Below are 22,837 nucleotides of genomic sequence, written 5' to 3' on the forward strand. Positions count from 1 at the left end.
ATCTAGTAAGTATCCATTTATAAAATATTCATAAAACGAAGTACCACTGTATTTAATTCACCTGGTTATTTTTCAGTTTTTACCACTGCACATTTAGACTGGAGCCTAACCATTGCTTTTCAGTTCAAAATTCTTGTGAAAGGGATTTGAAATTATATTTTAAGAAAAAAATATTCTAGTTATTGGGTAAGACTGTGTAGATACCTAGACTGTAAAGCAAAAGCTGGAATTTTCTTTGAAACATATTCTTTTTATATGCTGACAGATTTTACCAACCTCGAAACAAAAGGGATCATTTAGGAAAACAAGAATTCACTGTCTTTTTCCCTGTGGGTTGTCCCTGACAGTCAGTCAAGTATTTCTTTGGTATTCTGGGACCCCAGTGATGTCTCACATGACTCGTAAACAATAATCTTAATAATTTTTCCTTTTGTTCCTCCTATGTCCTCCTTTGAAGGTCACTCCTTGGGAAACCACTTGAATCCAGGGCTCCTCACCGTTGCTCTGTTGGCTCTGAGGGCACACTGATGCCCATGTCGGGGCTTTCCTGGAGCTTCTAAGTGTGAACCTTTAAACTACCAAAGCAGTGGTGCTATGTTCTTGGGAGAATGCTTACTGTCTCTAGAGAACTAGGCTTGTCCTTCACATCTCACTGACTCCTGAAAAGCCATTCCTTTGGCTTCTTTTATCTGCCTTTCTCCGTAGAGCCGAATAGAAAGCCATAGAAAATAGTAGGGTTAGGAACCTGTTACCTAAAGTACACTTTCCCCTTGGTGGTTTCATTCAGATTCGTGGCAAAAATTTTCCCACTCCAGGACCAAGAACCGACCAACCAAGCAAACCTCACAGAAGACCATCCACCACTTTATGAGCCATGCCCAGAAATTTCTGGATCTCACTTTAAGTTCAGCTTAGGATGTTGATTACATTTATCTAAAGTGATACCTTACGGATTGCAAGGATTTTTGTCTAAAGCAATTGTCTTCTGCTGTTCCACTCACGTATTCTCACCTCACTCTACAGTCAACAGATCCCAGAACCCAGCCAGTCTGTGACCATGGAACAAAGCAAAACCCCAGAAATGTGGCATTAACCAGCTTTTACCATTCTTGTAAATATCTGAGAATGGCCCTGTCATTTTCATATATCTCTATGAAAAGAGCAACTACATAACTTAGCATCCACTTTTGAGAGGGAAAGCATTTATATCCAGATGATACATGTATTATCACCATAAATATCCATAAGTATAACATAAATATTAAAATCTTATTTTTACCATATTTGCCTACTTCCACCATATAATGACTTGATTATTAATGTTATATATATATATATATATATATATTTTAAAGTCTAGATTCCATGCCTACAAGTTTCTTTCTGAGAGCAGTTACTTAGTAGGTTTATGCTATCTGATTAGTATTAATTTTTAATACTAACTTGATTTTTTTTTCTTGTCCCCACCAGCTAGAAATATTTTAATTTGTATTTTCAATGCAGATGCAGAGTTTGCGGGGTGGTACAGAAGCCATAGCCCGATTGGATCAGTTAGAAGCTGACTATTATGACCTGCAACTTCAGTTGTATGAAGTACAGTTTGAAATCTTGAAGTGTGAAGAGTTACTATTGACAGCGCAACTAGAAAGCATCAAAAGACTTATATCAGGTATGGCGTGCATTTAACCACTTAAGTTCACAAAAGATTGAATATGTGAGAAAATACATATGGACACCAGGTGTGTTTCTTCTGTTAAGACATTTAAAAAATTGTTTTCTATAGGGATAGTGTTGGAGGGGTGATTTCGAGCATTTATTGAGCACTTACTGTTTACCAGATACTGCTGAACACTTTGCATACATTCACTCTATGAGGTGTATTAAATAATCGCCATTTACAAAGAAGCTTAAGAGGTAATGGCTTTGCCCGAGGTTACAGAGCCAGTAATGAGATTAGAACCCTGTTCTGTCCAAACCCTAGCCCATATTCTTTACCACTACTCTTTTTGCTGTTCTGTAACAGAAAAAAGAGATGAAGTGGTGTACTATGACACTTACGAAAGCATGGAGGCCATGCTGGAGAAGGAAGAGATGGCAGCATCTGCATACTTACAGAGAGAAGAGCTGCAGAAACTTCAGCAGAAAGCACGCCAGCTGGAAGCAAGACGTGGACGGGTTTCCGCCAAGAAATCCTACCTCAGAAATAAAAAGGTATTTAAATATTGCTTTTGTTCATTACTTATTTTTTTATCCATATCTACTATTCTCATCTGTTTTGTCCTTAAAACGTGCATATGTTTTAAAACTAAGCGCAATCTCTTATCAGGGCTCAATGCTTTTATAGTGCTCTGAGAATTGCCCTCTTAAACACATTGGAACAGCCAATAGTGTTCTCTTTACCTCAAGAAACACTAACACTGACTCTACTAAAGGGCACGACTACAGGATCCCTAATAATGCGATTCCTGGCTCCCTTTTTGTTTGAGGAGGCCCAGGGATGTTTTTTACAAGCTGTGATTCTGACCTTAATCTTAAAGGAGTTTTATAGATTGTTATTTCTTTATTTAACTTTGATTACATTTCCAAATGTTTGATTCTTGATATTTGGAATAGCTCATTTGTGTAAATGTGATTCTTCCTGTGTCTTAAAAAATGTTTTGCACTCTAGTCCAGATGTTAACTATCATGGAGCTGTTTCTAGTCACTGTAAGTGCAGAGTTGGAATCTGGAACTAGCTCTCCAACCTAGACCAAACTGATGACTGTGTGGTACTGATTTGCTTTAAGCTCAAATATTATAAAATATGCCATGTTCTCTGAGAACCCACCTTCCTGCTCTTCACTGCATTCCAAGACTACCACTTCCTTATTCCACAGAAAATCAATACCTTTGCTTTTTGAAACAGATAGCTCTTGCACATTAAAGAAACTCAGGCAGGCATGTCTCCACAGTAAGTCAGGAACCCAGGACCTTCTATCACATTGTCCATCAACAGAACAGTTACCTTGCCATCCAGAGCCATGACTTTCACATAATTATGTGCCTTTGCACATAATTTCCCCGTGATAATGGTAATTGAAACCCACTGCTGTATCAGCCCTAGTTGTGAGCTTCATTTCATGTTCCAGTCTGCACCAACCAGGTAAACATTGCAGGCTGAGCACGGTGGCTCATGCCTGTAATCTCAGCACTTTGGGAGGCTGGGACGGGTGGATCACCTGAGGTCAGGAGTTCGAGACCAGCCAACATGGTGAAACCCCATCTCTACTAAAAATACAAAAAATTAGCGAGGCATGGTGGCATGCACCTGTAATCCCAGCTACTTGGGAGGCTGAGGCAGGAGAATCACTTGAACCCAGGAGATGGAGGTTGCAGTGAGCTGAGATGGCACCATTGCACTCCAGTCTGGGCAACAAGAGTGAAACTCCGTCTAAAATAAAAAAAATTGCAGTGATTTCAGCAGGTCCTATAGAACAGTTTTAGGGGAGAATGAAAAGTAAATAAGATTTTAGAAGAGCACACTTTTTAGGAATATTAGTAGTATTTTATATATTACTTTTAGGTGTATAATGCAGCACTTTTGAGATTCAGAATTTGCAAACCTGCAAGTTTTTGAAAATGCTATGCAATTCAGACTTAATTGAAAGTCTGATTTCATTTTAATTCACCAGTATGCTAGGCACATTGTTAGACTTAGGATACAAAGATGAGCATAGCATAGTCCCTCCTCCTCCCAGTCTTGTAGAGAAGGCAAACCAGGTGAACAGATGAGTGTTCTGCTGGCCAAAAACAGAGCAAGAGCAGGGAGTGAGGAAAGTCTTCTCTGAAGAGATGACACTTGTATTGGCTTTTAGCATCTGAATAAAAATTGGCCAGATTGATGGTGTTGGGGTAATTACAAGCAGGACAGAATAGTGCTTAGCAAAGACACTGAAGCAGAACACAGGATGGTTTGTCAGAGCATTCTACATTGTAAGACATGCTGCAGGGCAGGGACCAGGTTACAGGAAATTTTACATACCACATTAACAAGCCTGAGCTTTGTCTGTAGTATAAGTTAAGCATGGGGTAATATGAACAGATTCACATTTTAGCAAGATAAGGCAACATGAAAAATAGGTTAGAGGGAGAAGACATGGAAAGGTTCTGATTGGAAGGTGTCATTATCCTCCACCTCAATAACGTTGAGAGGTTAAGACTATGAAGTAAGTGAGTACCTGTGCAGGCTAAGAGATGGACAGATCTTGAACTGTCTAGATCTGACACTTTGCAGAAAAAGTTAGTAGGATTTAGTGATGTGGTGAAGGAGGGAGGAAGAGCCATTCTCTATCAGCTCTCTGGTTTGTGGATTGGGCATTGAGGTAGATGGTGGTGTCACCAACCAAGATGGAAAACCCAGAGGAAGAGCACATATGGGTGGGAGGTGATGAGCTGAGTTTTAGACTTGCATATAAGAGGTCTTGGGCATCCAGGTAGAGATGGCTGTGAAACAGTTGAGACAATTGGGCACCTGGGTCTTATAATAAGAGTGTATGAGATGGTCTCAGAAGAACACAGTGAGCAGGTGATTTTTAAAAATATTTTACTTAGTTTTTATAGAGACAGGAGCTCACTATGTTGCCCAGGCTGGTCTCAAACTCCTGAGCTTAAGCAATCCTCAGCCTCCCAAAGTGCTGGGATTGCAGGTGTGAGCCACTGTGCCCAGCCTGAGAAGGATATTCTTAGGAATGATGGGGTGGAGGTGGGAGGCTGATAGGAAAGAGCTAGGGAAGGTGGTGGAGCAGGGTAGACACATAGTTTGAGGAAGAAAAACCTTCATTATATTTAATATTTGTAATTCAGGAAGCAAAACATTCTTGGCTAGGTGTGAGAAAACATTGTAAAGGGCACAGGTCATGAAAGACTGAGCTGCTATGATGTAATGCGAGGTGAAAGGCTCTAAGGAAAGAACGCTGGGGAACATTTGAGAGTGTGTGCAGAAGAAAGGGATCAAAGAGAAAATAATCGCAGTTGGAAGAAGCAGGAGATCTTGAAGTCACAGAAGTGAAGATGATGATTCCACACAACAGGGTGGTCAGCAGGCTTAGGTGTTCCAGAAAGGTAAAGGGAGAAAGAAATGACTCCATGACATCCAATATTGGTAGACTGTTGGAGCCTTATGTTGAGAGTTTTGAGAAAAGTTGGGGGCAAGAAGTAGATCTCAGTGGTCTGAGAAGGGAGTGCAGCAGAGGTCTAGAGCAGTGACTGATGGAATAGCAAAGGAATCTGTACAGGTGAGGGGTGAAGAGGAGCAACCTTGGTGACCATGTCCCACAAAGCTGTTGTACTCTTCTAGCAGCATTAAGAGCCTCAGGCTGAACTTAATACCAGCTTAATACCAGCTCTTCCCTTGTTGGTAAGTGTTAGCTCATATCAATTTTATCAGTATTCTTCAGTCTTCATTTCTATGTTAATCTAAATCTGAAGTAGGGAAACGCAGCACTGGAGAATCTCTCCATTTACACTTGTATGCTTGTACCCCAAGCCCAGCAACTGAGGTGGCAGAACTGCAGAGGGAAAGAGGAGTGAAATAAGGAAGGGTGGTGAAAAGATAGGGAATGAGAAACACTAAGTCCTAAAAGAAAAGCTACTGAGAAGATCAAATATACAAGGAAAAACAAATGGCTCCCCATGTAACATAATCCTATATTGCCTCGTTTACATGTTGACATGCCCAAGGGCACTGGCTTCGTGGTTTCTCTGGCACTCATCCTAAGATTGCATTCACAGTTCATGTCCTGCCTCACCCCTTGAAAGAGTGGAGATAGGTGGTCTCCAGCTGTGCTGGTGAAGTCAATGCTTTGTGATTAAACATTTCAAGAAGAGTAACAAAAATAACGATTTTCTTTGTTTTTTATCTTCTTTAATCCTCCCAGTAGTCAAATGAAATCTAGAGAGCTCAGAAAATTAGAATCATTTTCATACTTCACTTGGTGGCAAAACCAGACCTGTGCTATCATGAAGTTATTTATTGTCTTATTTTCACTTTGACAATTCATTTCACTATTATTACTTATTATGGGATATGGTTTCAGATCTTGGATATATATGGTATATACAACTTAACTACCATTCTGTAAATTATCAAAAAACTTTGAATTTCAAAACATGTCTGACCTCTGTTCTAGATAAGGGGTTGTGAACCTGTATCCTCATTTATAAGCAAGGGAACCAACGCTACTAGTAGTGACATAAATCACCTAAGGAAAAGCAGCTAATATGGAGCAGGGGTAAGATTCTGTCCTAGGTCCATGACACTCAGAGACCTGAGTTACTGTATCACCTTGTCATGATGCTATCTAATGCGCCCTTTGTTTTCCCCATTGCGCTGGATAGATTCTTGCTAGGCAACAGAGTGAACCAGAGTGAGTAAAGAACATGATGTAAAAAATGACATTTTGCTTTAAAATACAGTTTACTGACTTCAAAGGTTATTATTTGACTTTCTCTGATTCAAAGAGTGATCATTTTAGGCTGAGCATGGTGGCTCACGCCTGTAATCCCAGCACTTTGGGAGGGCAAGTTAGGCGAATCACTTGAGGTCAGGAGTTCAAGAACAACCTGGCCAACATGGTGAAACTCCATTTCTACTAAAAATACAAAAATTAGCCAGGCATGGGAGCCTGAAGTGGGAGAATCTCTTGAACCTGGGAGGCAGAGGTTGCAGTAAGCCAGAGATTATGCCACCGCACTCCAGCCTGGGCAACAGAGTGAGACTCCCTCTCAAAAAAAAAAAAAAAAAACAGATCATTTTAGTATTGCTTTGGAATGTTGGAGACTAACCCTTTTATCTGGAAAACTTCTCCAAGTCGTTTACTTAGGAAAGGACACAGGGTAATGAAGATTTAGCTTGGTGCTGGTAAAAAGTTGCCAGAATATAGTGCATTATTTTATAAAGTAGTGCATATCTCATAGTTATTATAAAAATCTTGTTTTATATTGTGATTGGAAAATATATGCTTTTTAAAAATAGTTTCCAAATAATTTTGATAATTTTGACTTTCTAGTCTTCCAAGTCTCTTACAGCTCTTATGTCTGTGACCAAAAGATTCAGATCCCATACTGTTTAAGCCAGTCTGGACAAAAAATTCATGGTCTTTAACTTGTCAGAGAGAGCTTAACAATACATATTTTATATAAGTAAATACTTTCCTATTCTTTTTTGCCCAGACATGTTTAAAGAGTATAATGAAGCCAGGTGCCATGACTCATACCTGTAATCCCAGTAATTCAGGAGGCTGAGGCAAGACGATTACTTGAGGCTCGGAGTTCAAGACCAGTCTGGGCAACATAGTGAGACCCCGTCTCTCAGAAAAAGTATAATGAGACATGGAATCTTCTAAAAGAGACCTTTCAGGACAACCCCCTTCAGTCCACATTGCCCCACCTCTCCTCCTTCAAAAAAGAGAAACCAGGTGGTCTATAGAAGGTAACAGTTTAATAGAGGAGTCTTTTTGTAAGATCCTGATTACTTGGCTTTTACAGCTTTAGTAGTCCAGATAAGAAACAAGAGGTGGTCAGTGTGATACTTTGTTCTGTAGGTGGTATATATTAAGATCAAAACTTAACCTTGGTGTGGTGTTCAGAGTCTTTCAAGTTTCACTTGTATTAAAACATATTTTATGTATTTACAGGAAATATGTATTGCAAAACACAATGAAAAAATCCAACAGCGCACTCGGATTGAAGATGAATATAGAACCCATCACACAGTACAGCTAGTAAGTTTGGACTCGAAAATTTTGAACAAAACTTTATTTTTTACATGTTTTAGAGTGGATAAAATCTGTAGAGAATGATAAAAAGCTTATAACTGGACGTTAACATTAGTTCAGTTTATATAATGATAAGTTTTTAGGCAAAACTGATTGGAGAGTACAGAGCTCCTGTACCCTCAACCCTCACACGTAGCCTCCCCTACTGTAGCATCTCATATACTCCTGTCCCCACATTTGATAGCCTTTCCACTGTCGACATCCCCCAGAGTGGCATATTTGTTAAAATCAGTGAAACATTGGACATCACCATTCCCCAAAGTCTGTTGCTTACATTAGGGTTCTTTCTTGGTGTTCTGTGTTCTGTTGGTTTTGACAGTGTATAGTGACATGGATCTGCTATTATAGTATCGTATGGAATAATTTCACTGCTCCAAAAATCCCTTTGTTCCACTACTCATCCCTCTCTCTCCCCAAGCCCCTGGCAAACACTGATCTTTTTATAGTCTTCATATTTTGCCTTTACCAATGTATAGTTGGAATGATACAGCATGTAACCTATTCAGTTGGCCTCTTTAACGTAGTAATATGCATTTAAGGTTGCTCCATGTCATGGCTTGATAGCTCATTTTAGCACCAAATAATGTTCCACTGTGTGGATGTCCCACATTTTGTTTATCCATGAGCCTATTGAAGGACATCTTGGTTGCTTCTAAGCTTTGGCAGCAATTAATAAAGCTGCTATAAACATCCATGGAGGACTTTTTGTGCACGTAAATTTCAGCCAATTTGGGTAAATAACAAGGAGCATGAATGCTGGAGAGTATGGTAAGAGTGTATTTAGTTTTGTGAGAAACTGCAAAACTGTCTTTCATAGTGGCTGTTCCATTTTGAACTCCCACCAGCAATGAATGAGAGTTCAGGTTTTTTCACATCCTCTCTAGCATTTTACTGTTGTCACATTTTTGAATTTTAGCCATTCTGACAGGTGTATAGTGGTATATTTTGGTGTGTGTGGGTGTGTGTGTGTTTAAGAGATGGAGTCTTGATAGGTTGCCCAGGTTAGCCTTAAACTCCTGGGCTCAAGCAGTCCTCCTGCTTTAACGTCCTGGGACTACTGGCATGGACTGCTGTGTCTGGCTTTTACTGTTGTTTTAATTTGCAAATCTCTAATGCAGATATATAGACATATAGATACATACACAGAGAGAGAAAGAATGCATCTGTTCAAATGCTTACTTGCCCCTGTATATATCTCTAGTGAGGTGTCTGTTCAGATCTTTTGCTCTTTTTTTTTTTGGAGTCTCATTCTGTCACCGAGGCTGGAGTGCAGTGGCACGATCTCGGCTTACTGCGTCTTCCATCTCCCGTGTTCAAGCAATTCTCCTGTTTCAGCCTCCTGTGTAGCTAGGACTACAGATGTGCATCACCACGCCCAGCTAATTTTTGTTTTTAGTAGAGACGGGGTTTCACCATGTTGGCCAGGCTGGTCTTGAACTCCTGACCTCAAGTGATCTGCCCTCCTTGGCCTCCAGAAGTGCTGGGATTACAGGCATGAGCCACCATGCCCAGCCTTTTTGCTCATTTTTTAAATTGGATTTTTATTTTCTTATTGTTGAATTTTAGGAGTTCTTCATTATTTTGACTTACACTCCTTTATCAGATGTGTCCCTTTGTTTTGCAAATATTTTCTTATGATCTGTGGCTTGTTTTCTCATTCTTTTGACAGTGTCTGTTGCAGAACAGAAGTGTTTTACTTTTAACAAAATCCAGTTTACCAGCACTTTCTGTCGTGGTTCATACCTTCAGTGTTGCATCTAAAAAGTTATTGCCAGTCCCCAAATCAGCTAGATTTGCTCCTATGTTATCTTCTAGAAGTTTTATAGTTTTGTGTTTTATATTTAAGTCTGTGATCCATTTTGAGGTAATTTTTGTGAAGGGGGGTATAAGGTTTGTGTCTAGATTTTTTTTGGCATGTGGACTTCCTGTTGTTCCAGCACCATCTGTTTAAAAGACTATCCTTTCTCCATTGAATTGTCTTTGTTCCTTTATCAAAGATCAAATGATTCTGTCTCTTCAGTCTATTTTTGGGTGTCCTATTTTGTTTCGTTCATCTAGATCTTTTGCCTCTCCATATGAGCTTTAGGATCAGCTTGTCAGTAGCCACAAAAAAATAGCTGGGATTTTGATTGTGACAGTGTTGAATTTATAAGTCAAGTAGGGATGACCTAATATGTTTTTCGTTTTTTTCATTTTAAAATACTTTTCCTCTGGGTTTTTTTGCTTTTTAATTATTATTTTTATTTTAACCTCTACCTCCTTCTCCTATACCTAACATCTTAGTATTGAATATTCCTATCCACGAACAAACAATATTTTTCATCTATTTAATTCTTTGATTCTTTCATCAGAGTTTTATAATTTTCCTCATAAAGATCTCGTACACCTTTTGTAAGATTTATACCTAAGATACCTAAGTCTTTGTTCCTCTTCTTTGTCGGGGAGGTGGTAATATAAATAGTATTATGTTTTTAATTGAAAACTCCAATTGTTCATTGCTGGTGTTTGTTAATCAAGCTTTTTCTTATAATCCAGATTTGTCAGTTTTCCTTCAGATTTTCTACATCTGTCCGCAAAGACAGTTTTATTTCTTTCTTCCCAATCTGTATAGCTTGTATTTCTCTTTCTTATTGCATTAGCTAGTACTTCAGTATAATGTTGAAAAGGAGTGGTAAGGGAGACATCTTTGTCTTGTCCCTGATCTTAGCAAGAAAGCTGTAGTTTCTCACCAGTCAGTGTGATGTTACTTGTAGGTTTTGGGATGGATGCTCTTTACCAAGCAGAGGAAGTTCTCCCTCTATTCCTAGTTTGCTGAGAATATTAGTTCACTGTATGTAAAATTACATTAGAAACCTTCTCCTACTCCCATATTGCCGTGCCTCATCCCACACAATATATTATCCTGACAGTCATCTTTTCAGATGTGTCTTAAATTATTTAACACCAGTGATTTGTACTTAAACATCGGAAATGCCAACATGACCATATCGCTATATTTGGATATTTTTAAAATTTTCTTTCTTTAGCATCATACTAAAGGCCAAAAGGCTTAAATTTGTCTCCATTACTCCTTAAGGCACATTCTTAGCTAATGCTGCCCCTTACTCTTCATTTTAGCCACATAAAATTAGCCAAACTACCCATAAACTGTAAGATTACCTTTCTCCTAGAATCTAGAAATAGCAAATTAATTAATGTACTTTTATTTTTCATTACTATTTCTGTGGGTCAGAAGCTGCTTTGTAAGATTAGTCAGGGGACCAGCATGACACTGAGGTAAGTTGCTCCCTGCTGTAACCATTTGTACTTGCATTATCAGTTTAGTTATGAAGGTTCCACACTTCCAATATGTTTCTTTTTATAAAACATAAGATTTTGGTGGAGGGGAATAACTAATTAACTTTTTAGAATGAATGAGTGTCATATCTTTTTCCCAGATCTATTATTTTGGGGCAACAGGAATAAAAATTAGTAAATCGATTATTTTTCTTTTCCTTTTTTTGTTTTTTTAATTTTAATTTAATTTTATTTTTTTTGAGATGGAGTCTCACTCTGCCCAGGCTGAAGTGCAGTGGCTCCATCTCTGCTCACTGCAACCTCTGCCTCATGGGTTTGAGCCATTCTCCTGCCTCACCTCAGCCTCCCGTGTAGCTCGGATTACAGGCACGTGCCACCACACCTGGCTAATTTTTGTATTTTTAGTAGACGGGGTTTCACCATATTAGCCAGGCTGGTCTCAAACTCCTGCCCTTGAGTTATCTGCCCGCCTTGCCCTCACAAAGTGCTGGGATTACAGGTGTGAGCCACCATGCCTGGCCAAGAAATTGATTCTTAAGGGAATCCCAAAGATAAATGTCATCTGCCTTAGAATTTTGCCTAATACCTTGTTTGGAATATATAATTATCAGAGAATGAATCCATTAAATATTACTAGTCATCTTTAACACATACAGATAAAGCACAAGGAAAGTTAGCTTAGATCAAAATAGATAATTGTTTTTCAATGCTATTTTTAAACCACCAGTATCAGAACCTCTTTACGTGGTGGATTGTTTAAAATATAGATTCTTAGATGTTAACCTTATTATGGCAACAGTTTCCCCTGGACATCCTTGTGAATTAAATATGCAAGACTAAGGAAGTTTATTTTAATATTTGATAGTAAGCTCTCTGAAATAAAATGTGAGGATTTACTTATTAATACTACTATTTTAAATTGTTATTAGCCTAGAGACAAATTGGATGAGAGAATTCTGTTTTCCCCATTAAAGAATGAACTCTTGTTTTTTATAAGCACACTCAAAACTTCAGGCTTTCATTCCAAGAAAACATACATGGTGGCTCATGCCTGTAATCCTAGCTTTTGGGAGGCCGAGGCAGGAGGATCGCTTGAGCCCAGGAGTTCAAGACCAGGCTGACCCTATCTCTATAAAAAATTTTTGAAATAGCTGGGCATGGTGGCATATGCTTGTCTTGGCTATAAGCATGTGCAACACACAGGGAGGCTTATGCCTCTTTTTGGGCACATGCTCACTTATTTCAGGCTCTAAGAGCCCCCTTTGAATTGTGTTCATGTGTGGTGTACCTTTGTGTCCTTTTGTGTAAATTAGTAGTATATTACTAGATTGCATTTTATTCAGAATAATTAGCCTACCACACTTTTTTTTTTTTTTTTTTAAATAGAGATAGGGTCTCACTCAGGTTGGTCTTCAACTCCTGGCCTCAAGCAGTCCTCCTGCCTTAGCCTCCCAAAGTGCTGGGATTACAGGCATGAGCCACCACACTTGGCTTTATTTTCCAGTTTCCTGTTGTCTCCCTGTCACTCTTATCTCCCCACTCATACCTTCTTGGAGTTTATGATACAATCATCCAGTGCAAATGCAACTGTAATTCTCATTAGAAATTTTATTGTTTAGGGAAAGCTGATGGGAAAGAGGAGAGGAGTGATAGAAGAATAGAATAGGGGGTTGGATTTGAAAAGGACAGAACAATGGAAGAGAGGGTAGTTAATTTCCATGTGAAATTATCTGGTCTGGTCTTCTGGGAGGTATCTCTCGTTTTTTAAAACAAAGCAAGAAAATAACCCATTTACCTATATAGAAAGCCTTTTCATTTATTTAACTAACATTAATTTTACCAAATGAGATTTTATTATATAGCTTTTAGATGATTCAACTCTATAGGGAAGGTTAAGTTTGTTTAGATAACTGCCAGAAATAAGGTGTGATAGTAAACCAGATGATTCATGGATAATGCTTGAAGTGTATTTTTCTAACTACTGGTTATATTGTTTAGAATAATGTACACTATCCAAATTACTGACCAAGTGATTGTTGATTTGATTGCTTTTGTTCATTTGTTTGTTTTTTTTTGAGACGGAGTCTTACTCTGTTGCCTAGGCTGGAGTACAGTGGCATGATCTCAGCTAACTGCAACCTCTGCCTCCCACATTCAAGCGATTCTCCTGCCTCAGCCTCCCAAGTAGCTGGGATTACAGGCGTGCATCACCACGACCAGCTAATTTTTGTATTTTGGGTAGAGACAGGGTTTTACCATGTTAACCTGGCTGGTCTCAAACTCGTGACCTGAGGTGATCCACCTGCCTTGGCCTCCCAAAGTGCTAGGATTATAGGTGTGAGCCACCGTGTCTGGCTGGTTGCTGATTTTATTTTTAAAGTCATCTACATTGAAGTTAGCATAATATAGTAGCTAGAAGTATTTTACACTAAAATTGTATATTAAAAATATTTTATGTTTCATGTTATAAAAATTTTGTTCAATGAATCATCCCCTTGGGCCCATATTAGGATAACTTCTCATCTTTTTTCCTATTAATGATAAAAATTGGGACACAGCATAATGGAATTATTATTAATTTTTTACCAGAAGAGAGAAAAATTACATGATGAAGAAGAAAGAAAAAGTGCCTGGGTTAGCCAAGAGAGACAGAGAACACTGGATAGACTTCGAACATTTAAACAGGTATGAAAAGTAATGGTCCATTTATTGTTTTTCATTGTTTTTAAAACAGAACTACATATACACCTGTAGGATTTCTTTGTGGGAAAAACTTGGTTTTCCCTTATTTATAAACTATTATAACCATGGAAGTCCTTTTTAAAGTTGTTTTGATGGCATGACTCCATTTCCTCTGGTGGTTTTCCGAATTAGTATTCTTGTGATCTTCGACCCACAGCTTCAGTAGTATAAGAGGAATGATCAAGGCCTCTGGGAAACCTAGATTCCTCTTGAGTTTAAAAAATTAGTTAAATCACAACTGACTATCCAGCTCAAGCATCAACTTGTTATTTATTCCACATACATCAACCTGTGTCATTGGCAGAATTAGAGGTGGGGGGAGTAGCATAATTGAGAAATGCTTCAGCAGTTCTCTTGCCAGGGTAACCCATGACCACACACTGATACCGCAGTATCCACACATCTCCTCAGAACTCTGCTGAAGCCTCATTTTTAAAGTACTCTGGAGCCTTACTTCAGTTGTGCATGCTAAAGGATCACTTTATAAGTGAAGTAGGCTTTTGAACAAGTGTTACAGTGGAAAAAAAGGAGGTGAGGCAGGGGATAAGCCTTGTTATTAAGTAAATGTTGCCCACGCCTGTAATCTCAGCACTTCAGGAGGCTGAGGCAGGTAGATTGCTTGAGCCGGGGAGTTCAAGACCAGCCTGGGCAACATGGCGAAACCCTGTCTCTATACAAATTAGCCTGGCATGGTGGAACACGCCTGTGGTTCTGGCCATTTGGGTGGCTGAAGTGGGAGGATTACCTGAGCCAGGGAGGTCATGGCTGCAGTGAGCTGTGATTGCACTACTGCACTCCAGTCTGGGCAATAGAGTGAGACCCTGTCTCAAAAAAAAAAAAAAAAAAGGTTTTACCATGGTAAAAGATGTATAAGAGTTCTACCAGTAAGTACTTCAAAAAATTTAATTCTCTCTTCTTCATTCTGTCATAAAATGGATATATAGTTGTTGGAGCTTTTTAAAAATGCCAAGTAACCTGTTAAAGAATATTCTAATTTTCTCATGTGTGTGCATTTGAAAACATAGGAAACTAGTTTCTTTTTGCATACCAGTAGCATTTATACATTTGACATAATTTATGTTTTGCATTTTACATGCTATTTGTTTTATACATTTAGTAGTTTTATTCACTAAAAATCTTTTTTTAATCATGATAATTTTGAATATTTGAATTAATCATGGATTTGATAGGCAAATAATAAATTCATAATTTTTCATAAGTTATTAGGTACTTTTGGATTTTCTGTATAACTTTAAGAGTGAAATAACCAATAAGGCAACATTTTTGAGATGGAATCTTGCTCTGTCACTCAGACTGGAGTGCAGTGGCACAATCTCAGCTCACTGAAACTTCCGCCTCCCAGGTTCAAGGAATTCTCCTGCCTCAGCCTCCCAAATAGCTGGGACTACAGGTGCCTGCCACCACACCCAGCTAATTTTTGTATTTATAGTAGAGACTGGGTTTTGCCATGTTGGCCAGGCTGGTCGGATCCACCCACCTTGGCCTCCCAAAGTGCTGGGATTACAGGCGTGAGCCACCATGCCTGGCCACATAACATCTTTTATTTGAAGGATAAGATAAATAGGCATGTGCTCATAAATTGTTTCAATAACATTTAACCAGTTCCAATAACTTCTGATATTTTAGAGGTATCCTGGGCAAGTCATACTTAAATCAACCAGATTACGACTAGCTCATGCAAGAAGAAAAGGTGCAGCAAGTCCTGTTCTCCAAGAGGATCAGTGTGACTCTCTACCAAGTGTGTTACAGGTAGAAGAGAAAACTGAAGAGGTGGGAGAAGGAAGAGTCAAGCGTGGGCCATCACAGACAACAGAACCCCAGAGCCTTGTACAACTTGAAGATACTTCATTAACACAACTTGAAGCCACTTCATTACCTCTCAGTGGTGTTACCTCTGAACTGCCTCCCCCTATATCTCTTCCACTTTTGAATAATAACCTCGAACCATGTTCTGTTACCGTAAATCCACTCCCACCCCCTCTTCCTCCAACACCACCACCTCCCCCACCTCCTCCCCCTCCCCCCCCACCACCACCACCTCTGCCTGTTGCTAAAGACAATGGCCCAGAGACACTGGAGAAAGATCTGCCTAGAAAGGAGGGGAATGAGAAGAGGATCCCAAAGTCAGCCAGTGCCCCCTCAGCACACCTCTTTGACAGCAGCCAGCTGGTCAGTGCACGGAAGAAGCTCAGAAAGACTGCTGAAGGTTTGCAGAGGAGGAGAGGTACGGCAAGATATTTTCATGGTCCATCTGTTGTATGACATCAGGCATAGTAAAAAAACTGTATTTTTTGACGTTGCAAAACTTAAAACATTTTATTTTTGAACATTATTTGATAGTAAACAGGTTTTCAAAGTCACACTAGAGGACAATTCTTATTAACTCACATCTACAAATGCATAAAGTACACAGAAATGTATGCCTTCTTGAGCTGTTAGGCATGTTTTAAAAACATCTTCTAAAGTGATACATACATGTTTGGTAATGTATAATGGATGGCTCCTTTTGTGTTAGGGAAAAAACATTTGATTTTAAACCTGAGATTTTTAAAAAATTACTCATCAGAAAGGGGTAAAGCTATCTGGTCAGGACTGTCACCACAGGGAAGACATTGGCAGGATCATGTAACATTTGTTGAGGACTTGTGTGTATTTGTATAAAGAAGCAGAGAAGAATAGGGAGTGATCTGTTCAGCTTACAACGTGACAGATGTACCTCAATAAGGTTACTATTTTTTTCTTCTTCTTTTTTTTTTTTTTGTTATGAGATATTCAAGCACAAATAAAATTATTTCTAAAAAGAGCAGAGAATAACCCTTGCCTTTTGCCTTTAAGGAATTTGCATTTTGCACAGGGAGAACATTATATAAATGTTACATATTACTTGTCTATTACATTTTAATCTGAAGGACCATTCTATAAAACATTTCTTGATATAATCTGAGTAGGATTTCACATGTAAAACAACTAAATGAAAAAAGCACAGTCTCCATAATGAACAAAAATGTAATTTTTAAAAGTAAAACGTGTAACTGAATTTGGGTGGAGCAACTGCAATATGGAAATCCTTTGGGAATCGCACCCATACTACTACTAAGACCACCTCCCAGTTCCCAATCTGGTCACTTCTCTCATATAGGAAACGATAGGAATACCAATAGTACCCACCATGGATTGGGTCTTGGGATTTTTTAAAAAGAAGGATAATTAGGATCCCTTGTGTTCTGCTCACCTTCTGCACACATTTCACGATCCGTTTTGTAGATGGTGTTTCAGCGTCCTGTGCTTTCACAGTGCAAACAGTAGAGGTTATACAGTTTCATTCTAATTAAGTGCAGTCCTAACTGTAATACTCTTCTGTTTCATTTTCCAAAGTGAGCTCACCAATGGATGAGGTGCTAGCCTCCTTGAAGCGTGGTAGTTTTCATCTGAAAAAGGTTGAACAGCGAACTCTGCCTCCTTTTCCTGATGAAGATGATAGTAATAATATCTTGGCACAAATAAGGAAAGGGGTAAAATTGAAGAAGGTACAGAAGGATGTTTTGAGAGAATCCTTCACACTTCTACCCGATACAGACCCTCTAACACGGAGCATCCATGAAGCTCTTAGAAGAATTAAAGAAGCATCCCCAGAGTCAGAGGATGAAGAGGAGGCTTTGCCTTGCACAGACTGGGAGAACTAACAAGTAAATGACCCTATTGTCTTTAGTAGCATTCAGTAATACAGGTTTTAAATCGGATGATGAGGTTTGGGGTATTTTTTATTGAGCCTGAGGCATATCGTTTGTTTTATAGCCCAAATTTGTGAACTTCAGGTTTTACTTAATTCTGTAGTTTCTAGAAACGTAATGATTATTGCTATGTAAATACGATTTTTTAAAATGTCCTCCTCATTAAAAATTTCTGCCATACAGCTGTAATTACAAGTAAAGTGACAGTCTCATTCTTGCCCTAAAAAAAAAAAAAAAAAAAAAAAAAAAAACAGAAAAGGGCCTGGCACGATGGCTCACGCCTATAATCCTAGCACTTTGGGAGGCCGAAGCAGGCAGATCACTTGAGGTCAGGAGTTCAAGACTAGCCTGGCCAACATGGTGAAACCTCTTCTCTACTAAAAATACAAAAATTAGCCAGGTGTGGTGTCAGGAATCTATAATCCCAGCTACTTGGGAGGCTGAGGCAAGAGAATCCCTTGAACCCGGGAGGTGGAGGTTGCAGTGAGCTGAGATCGTACCACTGCCCTGGGCAACAGAAGTGAGACTCAGTCTGAAAAAAAAAAAAGAACAGGCTTTCCAGGTTCAATGGTTCGCTTCTGTAGTCCCAGTTACTCAGAGGCTGAGGCATGAGGATCTCTTGAGCCCAGGCGTTCAAATCCAGCCTGGGCAATATAGCGATAACCCGTCTGTAAAAAGAAATCAATCTTTTTTTTTTTTTTTTTTTTTTTTAAAGAAAAGGCTTTTCTGACAAAGTATTTCAGTAACAAACTGTTATGCATACTCAATTTTGATGTCATGTTAGCTGACCTCAAAGGAGTTTTCTAAGATCAATCTGGAAAAATTGTTGCATTGTCTGATTATTTAACTTTCTAAACTCTTAAAAAAAACTACTTACACCTGTCACAGTTACTGTATTATCTAGATAAATTTGCAGGTATCATTATATAAAAATTACCTACATATCTAATGAATACTCCTGTACATATTAAGATTCTCTTTGGTTACACATGTAGCATTCTCCTAATATAATAGAGAGCTATAGTTGACTACATTTTAATAAGCTAATTATAGGGTAATATGGCACAGATTATACCAAATATATAAATCAGTAAAGATAACATGGTATAAATTAAATAGTATATCGAATTTATAACGATGGTAACTGAAATGTTGTAATTTGTATAAAATTTATAGAGTATACAAACATGTTCTATTAATTATTATTCTTTCTTGATGGAATATGTTTCTCTGGGCTTCAAACATTCACCAAAGTGGGAAGACGAGTCCTAGAAGGGAATAATAAGTAAAGGAATAATTAATTTATGTGTTAGCCCTGTGAATTATTTTTGTTGAATTTCTTTTTTTATTTTAGAGACACAGTCTCTCTCTGTTGCTCAGGCTGGAGTGCAGTGGCACGTTCATGGCTCACTGCAGCCTCAACCTTCTGGGCTCCAGCATCCCAAGTAGCTGGGACTCCAGACACATGCCACTGTGCTGGGCTAATTTTTTTATTTTTTTGTAGAGACAGGGTCTCCCTATGGTTGCCCCAATTAGCATAATAATTCTTAAAACATGTTTGATCATAAGAATTAACTTGGGGAGCTTATTAAAAATGGACATTCTGTCCTTAAGAATCCTGAGTAGAACAACAAAGAAAAAAAAATGTTTTTTTGACAGGGTCTCACTCTCTCACCCAGGCTAAAGTGCAGTGACACAATCTCGACTCATTGCAAGCTCCGCCTCCTGGGTTCAAGTGAATCTTGTGCCTCAGCCTCCCGAGTAGCTGGGATTACAGGCACCTGCCATGACGCCCGGCTCTTTTTTTTGTATTTTTAGTAGAGATAGGGTTTCACCATCTTAGCCAGGCTGGTCTCAAACTCCCGACCTCAAATGATCTGCCCACCTCAGCCTCCCAAAGTGCTGGGATTACAGGTGTGAGCCGCCATGCCTGGCCCCTAAAAAAAGAATTCTGAGTAGATCTAATGTATATGCAAGTACACATCTAGATTTTGAAGACATAATACAAAAATGTATGTCACGTTTTAAACAATTGATTACATATTGAAAGATTCTATTAGTTGTATTAGGTAAAATATTACTGAAGGCAGTTTCACCTGTTCCTTTGGGTTTGGGTTCATTCCTCTAGTACCTCTCCACTGTACCCCTCCCCATCAGCATCTGCATCAGTCCATCACTTAAAAAGGGTAATATTACATTTACCATGATTCAGCCAACATTCAGTAGTAGCATTATCCTGCCTTTTTTCCATTATGTATATAACACTCACTTTGTATGACTTACTGTTTTTGGATCCCAAAATAACTTCGAGTTATTTTTGCTTATACGTATGTCCACTATGCTTTGTAAAGGGATGGATGGATGGATGGATGGATGGATGGATGGATGGATAGATAGATAGATAGATAGATAGATAGATAGACAGACAGACAGACAGACACACACACACACAGCAGTGTGTGAATGTCTAGACTCTCAGGTGTGTCTGACTGGGAATCTCTTCCATAGTGGATATTTGTAGGTTGTCTCCCACTTTACAGTTCTTGCTACCATGTGTTGTCTTCTTCTGCTGTAGCGTCTCAGGAAGCTGCTTAAGCTTATGCCTAAAACTGCCATCTTTGCACTAATTCCACAGCTGGACCTTCACATAAATGTGTGTTGAGCTGTTTCATTACAGATGGTCCACAGTGGCCCATTCACAGCACACCAGCAGCTGCTCAAGTCAGCCTATCCTTGACTGTCTTCTCCCATCCCACCATATCCTGCCTAACCCTAGACATTGCATCAGCATTTTGTATACTCAAGTGACTGGGATGTTACTCATAGCTTCTGGCTACTAATTTAGCCTTAGTATCAGATGTTAAGAACATGGTGCATGGTGTATACCACTTTGAAAATTGCTTAAAACTTTTTTCGGGTATGTGGGAGACTGTTGATGGCTGGAATATGTGGCACAATGTTGAGAGAGAAACAGTGAAACACTTAGAAAATATATGAGCTTGGAAATCTGCAAAGTCACCCTTTACTAAATGTGTGCTACCTCAGAAGCAAACCATAGACTAGTATGAACTGATTAGGCAGTGATGAAGTAGCTGTGTATCACTACTTTGTGATTGTGGAGACTGAAAGGCTGTGAACTTTTTATCTATAAATGGCTAAAAAGGCTTTACTGCAATTTGTATTTCCCATTAATTTATTAGATCTCTCTTTTTTTTCTTCTTTTTTTCTTTCTTCGAGACGGAATTTCACTCTTGTTGCCCAAGCTGGAGTGCAATGGTGTGATCTCAACTCACTGCAGCCTCCACCTCACAATTCAAGCAATTCTCCTGCCTCAGCCTCCTGAGTAGCTGGGATTATAGGCACGTGTTACTACTCCCAGATAATTTTTATATTTTTGTAGAGACGGGGTTTCACCATGTTGGCCAGGCTGGTCTCGAACTCCTGATCTCGGGTGATCTGCCTGCTTCTGCCTCCCTAAGTGCTGGGATTAACAGGCTTCTGTGCCTGGCCAGATTTCTTGATTGTAATTTTGTCATTAATGTACTTATATACTTTTCTTTTAAGAGGTAATTTCTTGAATATTCATAAAGTAGGTAATGAAGGTCCCTTGTTTTGCCCTGTTCATTCCTCTCTGAAACTCTTCTCTTTCCAGAGATAGCCGTAGTCGTGTTCAAGGAAATTTCTTAAAATGTGTGTAATTACAAAGAGATTTAAAATAAGTTTCAGGCTGGGTGTGGACTTTTAAGTTGCAGGCCTGTAATTCTGCAGCACTTTGGGAGGCTGGGGGTGGGTGGATGACTTCAGCCCAGGAGTTCAAGACTAGCCTGGCAACATGACAAAACACATCTCCACCAAAAACACAAAAAGTAGCTGGGCATGGTGGCTCACACCTGTAGTCCCAACTACTTGGGAGGATGAGGCAGGAGGAAACCTGTCTCAATAAATAAATAAGCTTCTAGTTTGTTTCCTGTGAGAGTCTTCTTTTTTTTTTTTCCGAGATGGAGTCTCACTGTGTCAGCCAGGTTGGAGTGCAGTGGCGCCATATCGGCTCGCTGCAATCTCCATCTCCCAGGTTCAAGCTGGGATTACAGACGCACCACCGTGCCCAGCTAATTTTTTTGAAGTTTTAGTAGAGACGGGTTTCACCATGTTGGCCAGACTGGTTTCGAACTCCTGACCTCAACTGATTCACCCTCCTCAGCTTCCCAAAGTGCTGGGATTACAGGCGTGAGCCACTGTGCTGGGCCCCTGTAGGAGTCTTCTAAAGTAACTATAGCAGTGCAGTTCAAAAGAAATATAGTTTGAGACATATAATTTTAAAATGTCCACTAGTCACATCAAAAATGAAAAGGAACATGTGAAACTGATGTTTGTAATATTTTATTTGACACAATGTAGCCAAAGTAATATCCTTCAACACACAATCAACATTAAAAACCTAGGACATGGCTTTCTATTTCTTTTTTTTCATATTAAGTCTTCAAAATTCAGTGTATTTTTTGTATATACTAGTAGCACATCTCAATTTGAATGCTAAGTATTTGATTCTTAACGAGAAATGTCCTACCAAAACAGTAAAATTGTATTTAATGGAAAAATACTATTTACTGTTTTAGATTTTTAAATCAAACTGGATTTAAATCAAACTAAATCAGTCACACTAGACACCTATCAAGTGCTCATTAGCCACATGTAGCTACAGTATTAGAAAAGCAGAGCTGTATTAAGTTGGTACTTTATTCATGTTCCTGTCAGCTTTTATCTGATGAGTGTGTCTTTTATATAAATGCTTCTGTACTGTGGGTAAGCCCCATAGATCTTAAGCACAACACTTTTCAATAAAATGCCCAAGTGAAGTATCCATTTAAAGACTGGTATTAATCCTGTCCTCTCAATGTCAGTCTAACAAAAACAGTTTCTACTGCATTTTAAAGACACCATTTAATTGTTCTTACTCTACTAGCAGTTTATGAGGCAAATAGTTTAGACTGAATTTACCTTTTTAGTATATAGTTTTGATAACAGTGTTAGAGTAAAAAGAATAAAAATGAAAATCTAAGAGTCTTTTAAACGTGATCAAAATCTGTATTTAGATTATTTTGTTTTCATTTTTGCTGCTTTAAGAATACAGTCATGGCCTTTTGTAAAAAATGTCTTTTGTACACTTTTTGAGGGAACATAAATACACTGTATCTTTAAAGGGTCATCTTTTTTTAATGGTCTGTATTATTT

The 22,837-nt window shown here is 38.7% G+C and overlaps 1 protein-coding gene across 2 annotated transcripts in view; it reads left to right on the plus strand.

Annotated features, from left to right (window-relative positions):
* JMY (junction mediating and regulatory protein, p53 cofactor) overlaps positions 1-22,837 on the plus strand; it is an 86,362-nt gene that overhangs the window by 57,998 nt on the left and 5,527 nt on the right. Inside the window, exons 5-10 of one of the 2 annotated variants that reach the window (XM_023214931.3) lie at positions 1,504-1,669; positions 2,024-2,211; positions 7,674-7,760; positions 13,701-13,796; positions 15,501-16,098; positions 17,250-17,560. In XM_023214931.3, coding sequence (XP_023070699.2) covers positions 1,504-1,669; positions 2,024-2,211; positions 7,674-7,760; positions 13,701-13,796; positions 15,501-16,098; positions 17,250-17,557 — 1,443 coding nt within the window. In that variant the 3' untranslated portion in view covers positions 17,558-17,560. The remainder of the gene's footprint in view (positions 1-1,503; positions 1,670-2,023; positions 2,212-7,673; positions 7,761-13,700; positions 13,797-15,500; positions 16,099-17,249; positions 17,561-22,837) is intronic. The other variant, XM_023214932.3, reaches the window with a different exon arrangement.

This window comes from Piliocolobus tephrosceles, chromosome 4, assembly GCF_002776525.5.
Source record: "Piliocolobus tephrosceles isolate RC106 chromosome 4, ASM277652v3, whole genome shotgun sequence".
Taxonomy (NCBI): Eukaryota; Metazoa; Chordata; class Mammalia; order Primates; family Cercopithecidae; genus Piliocolobus; species Piliocolobus tephrosceles.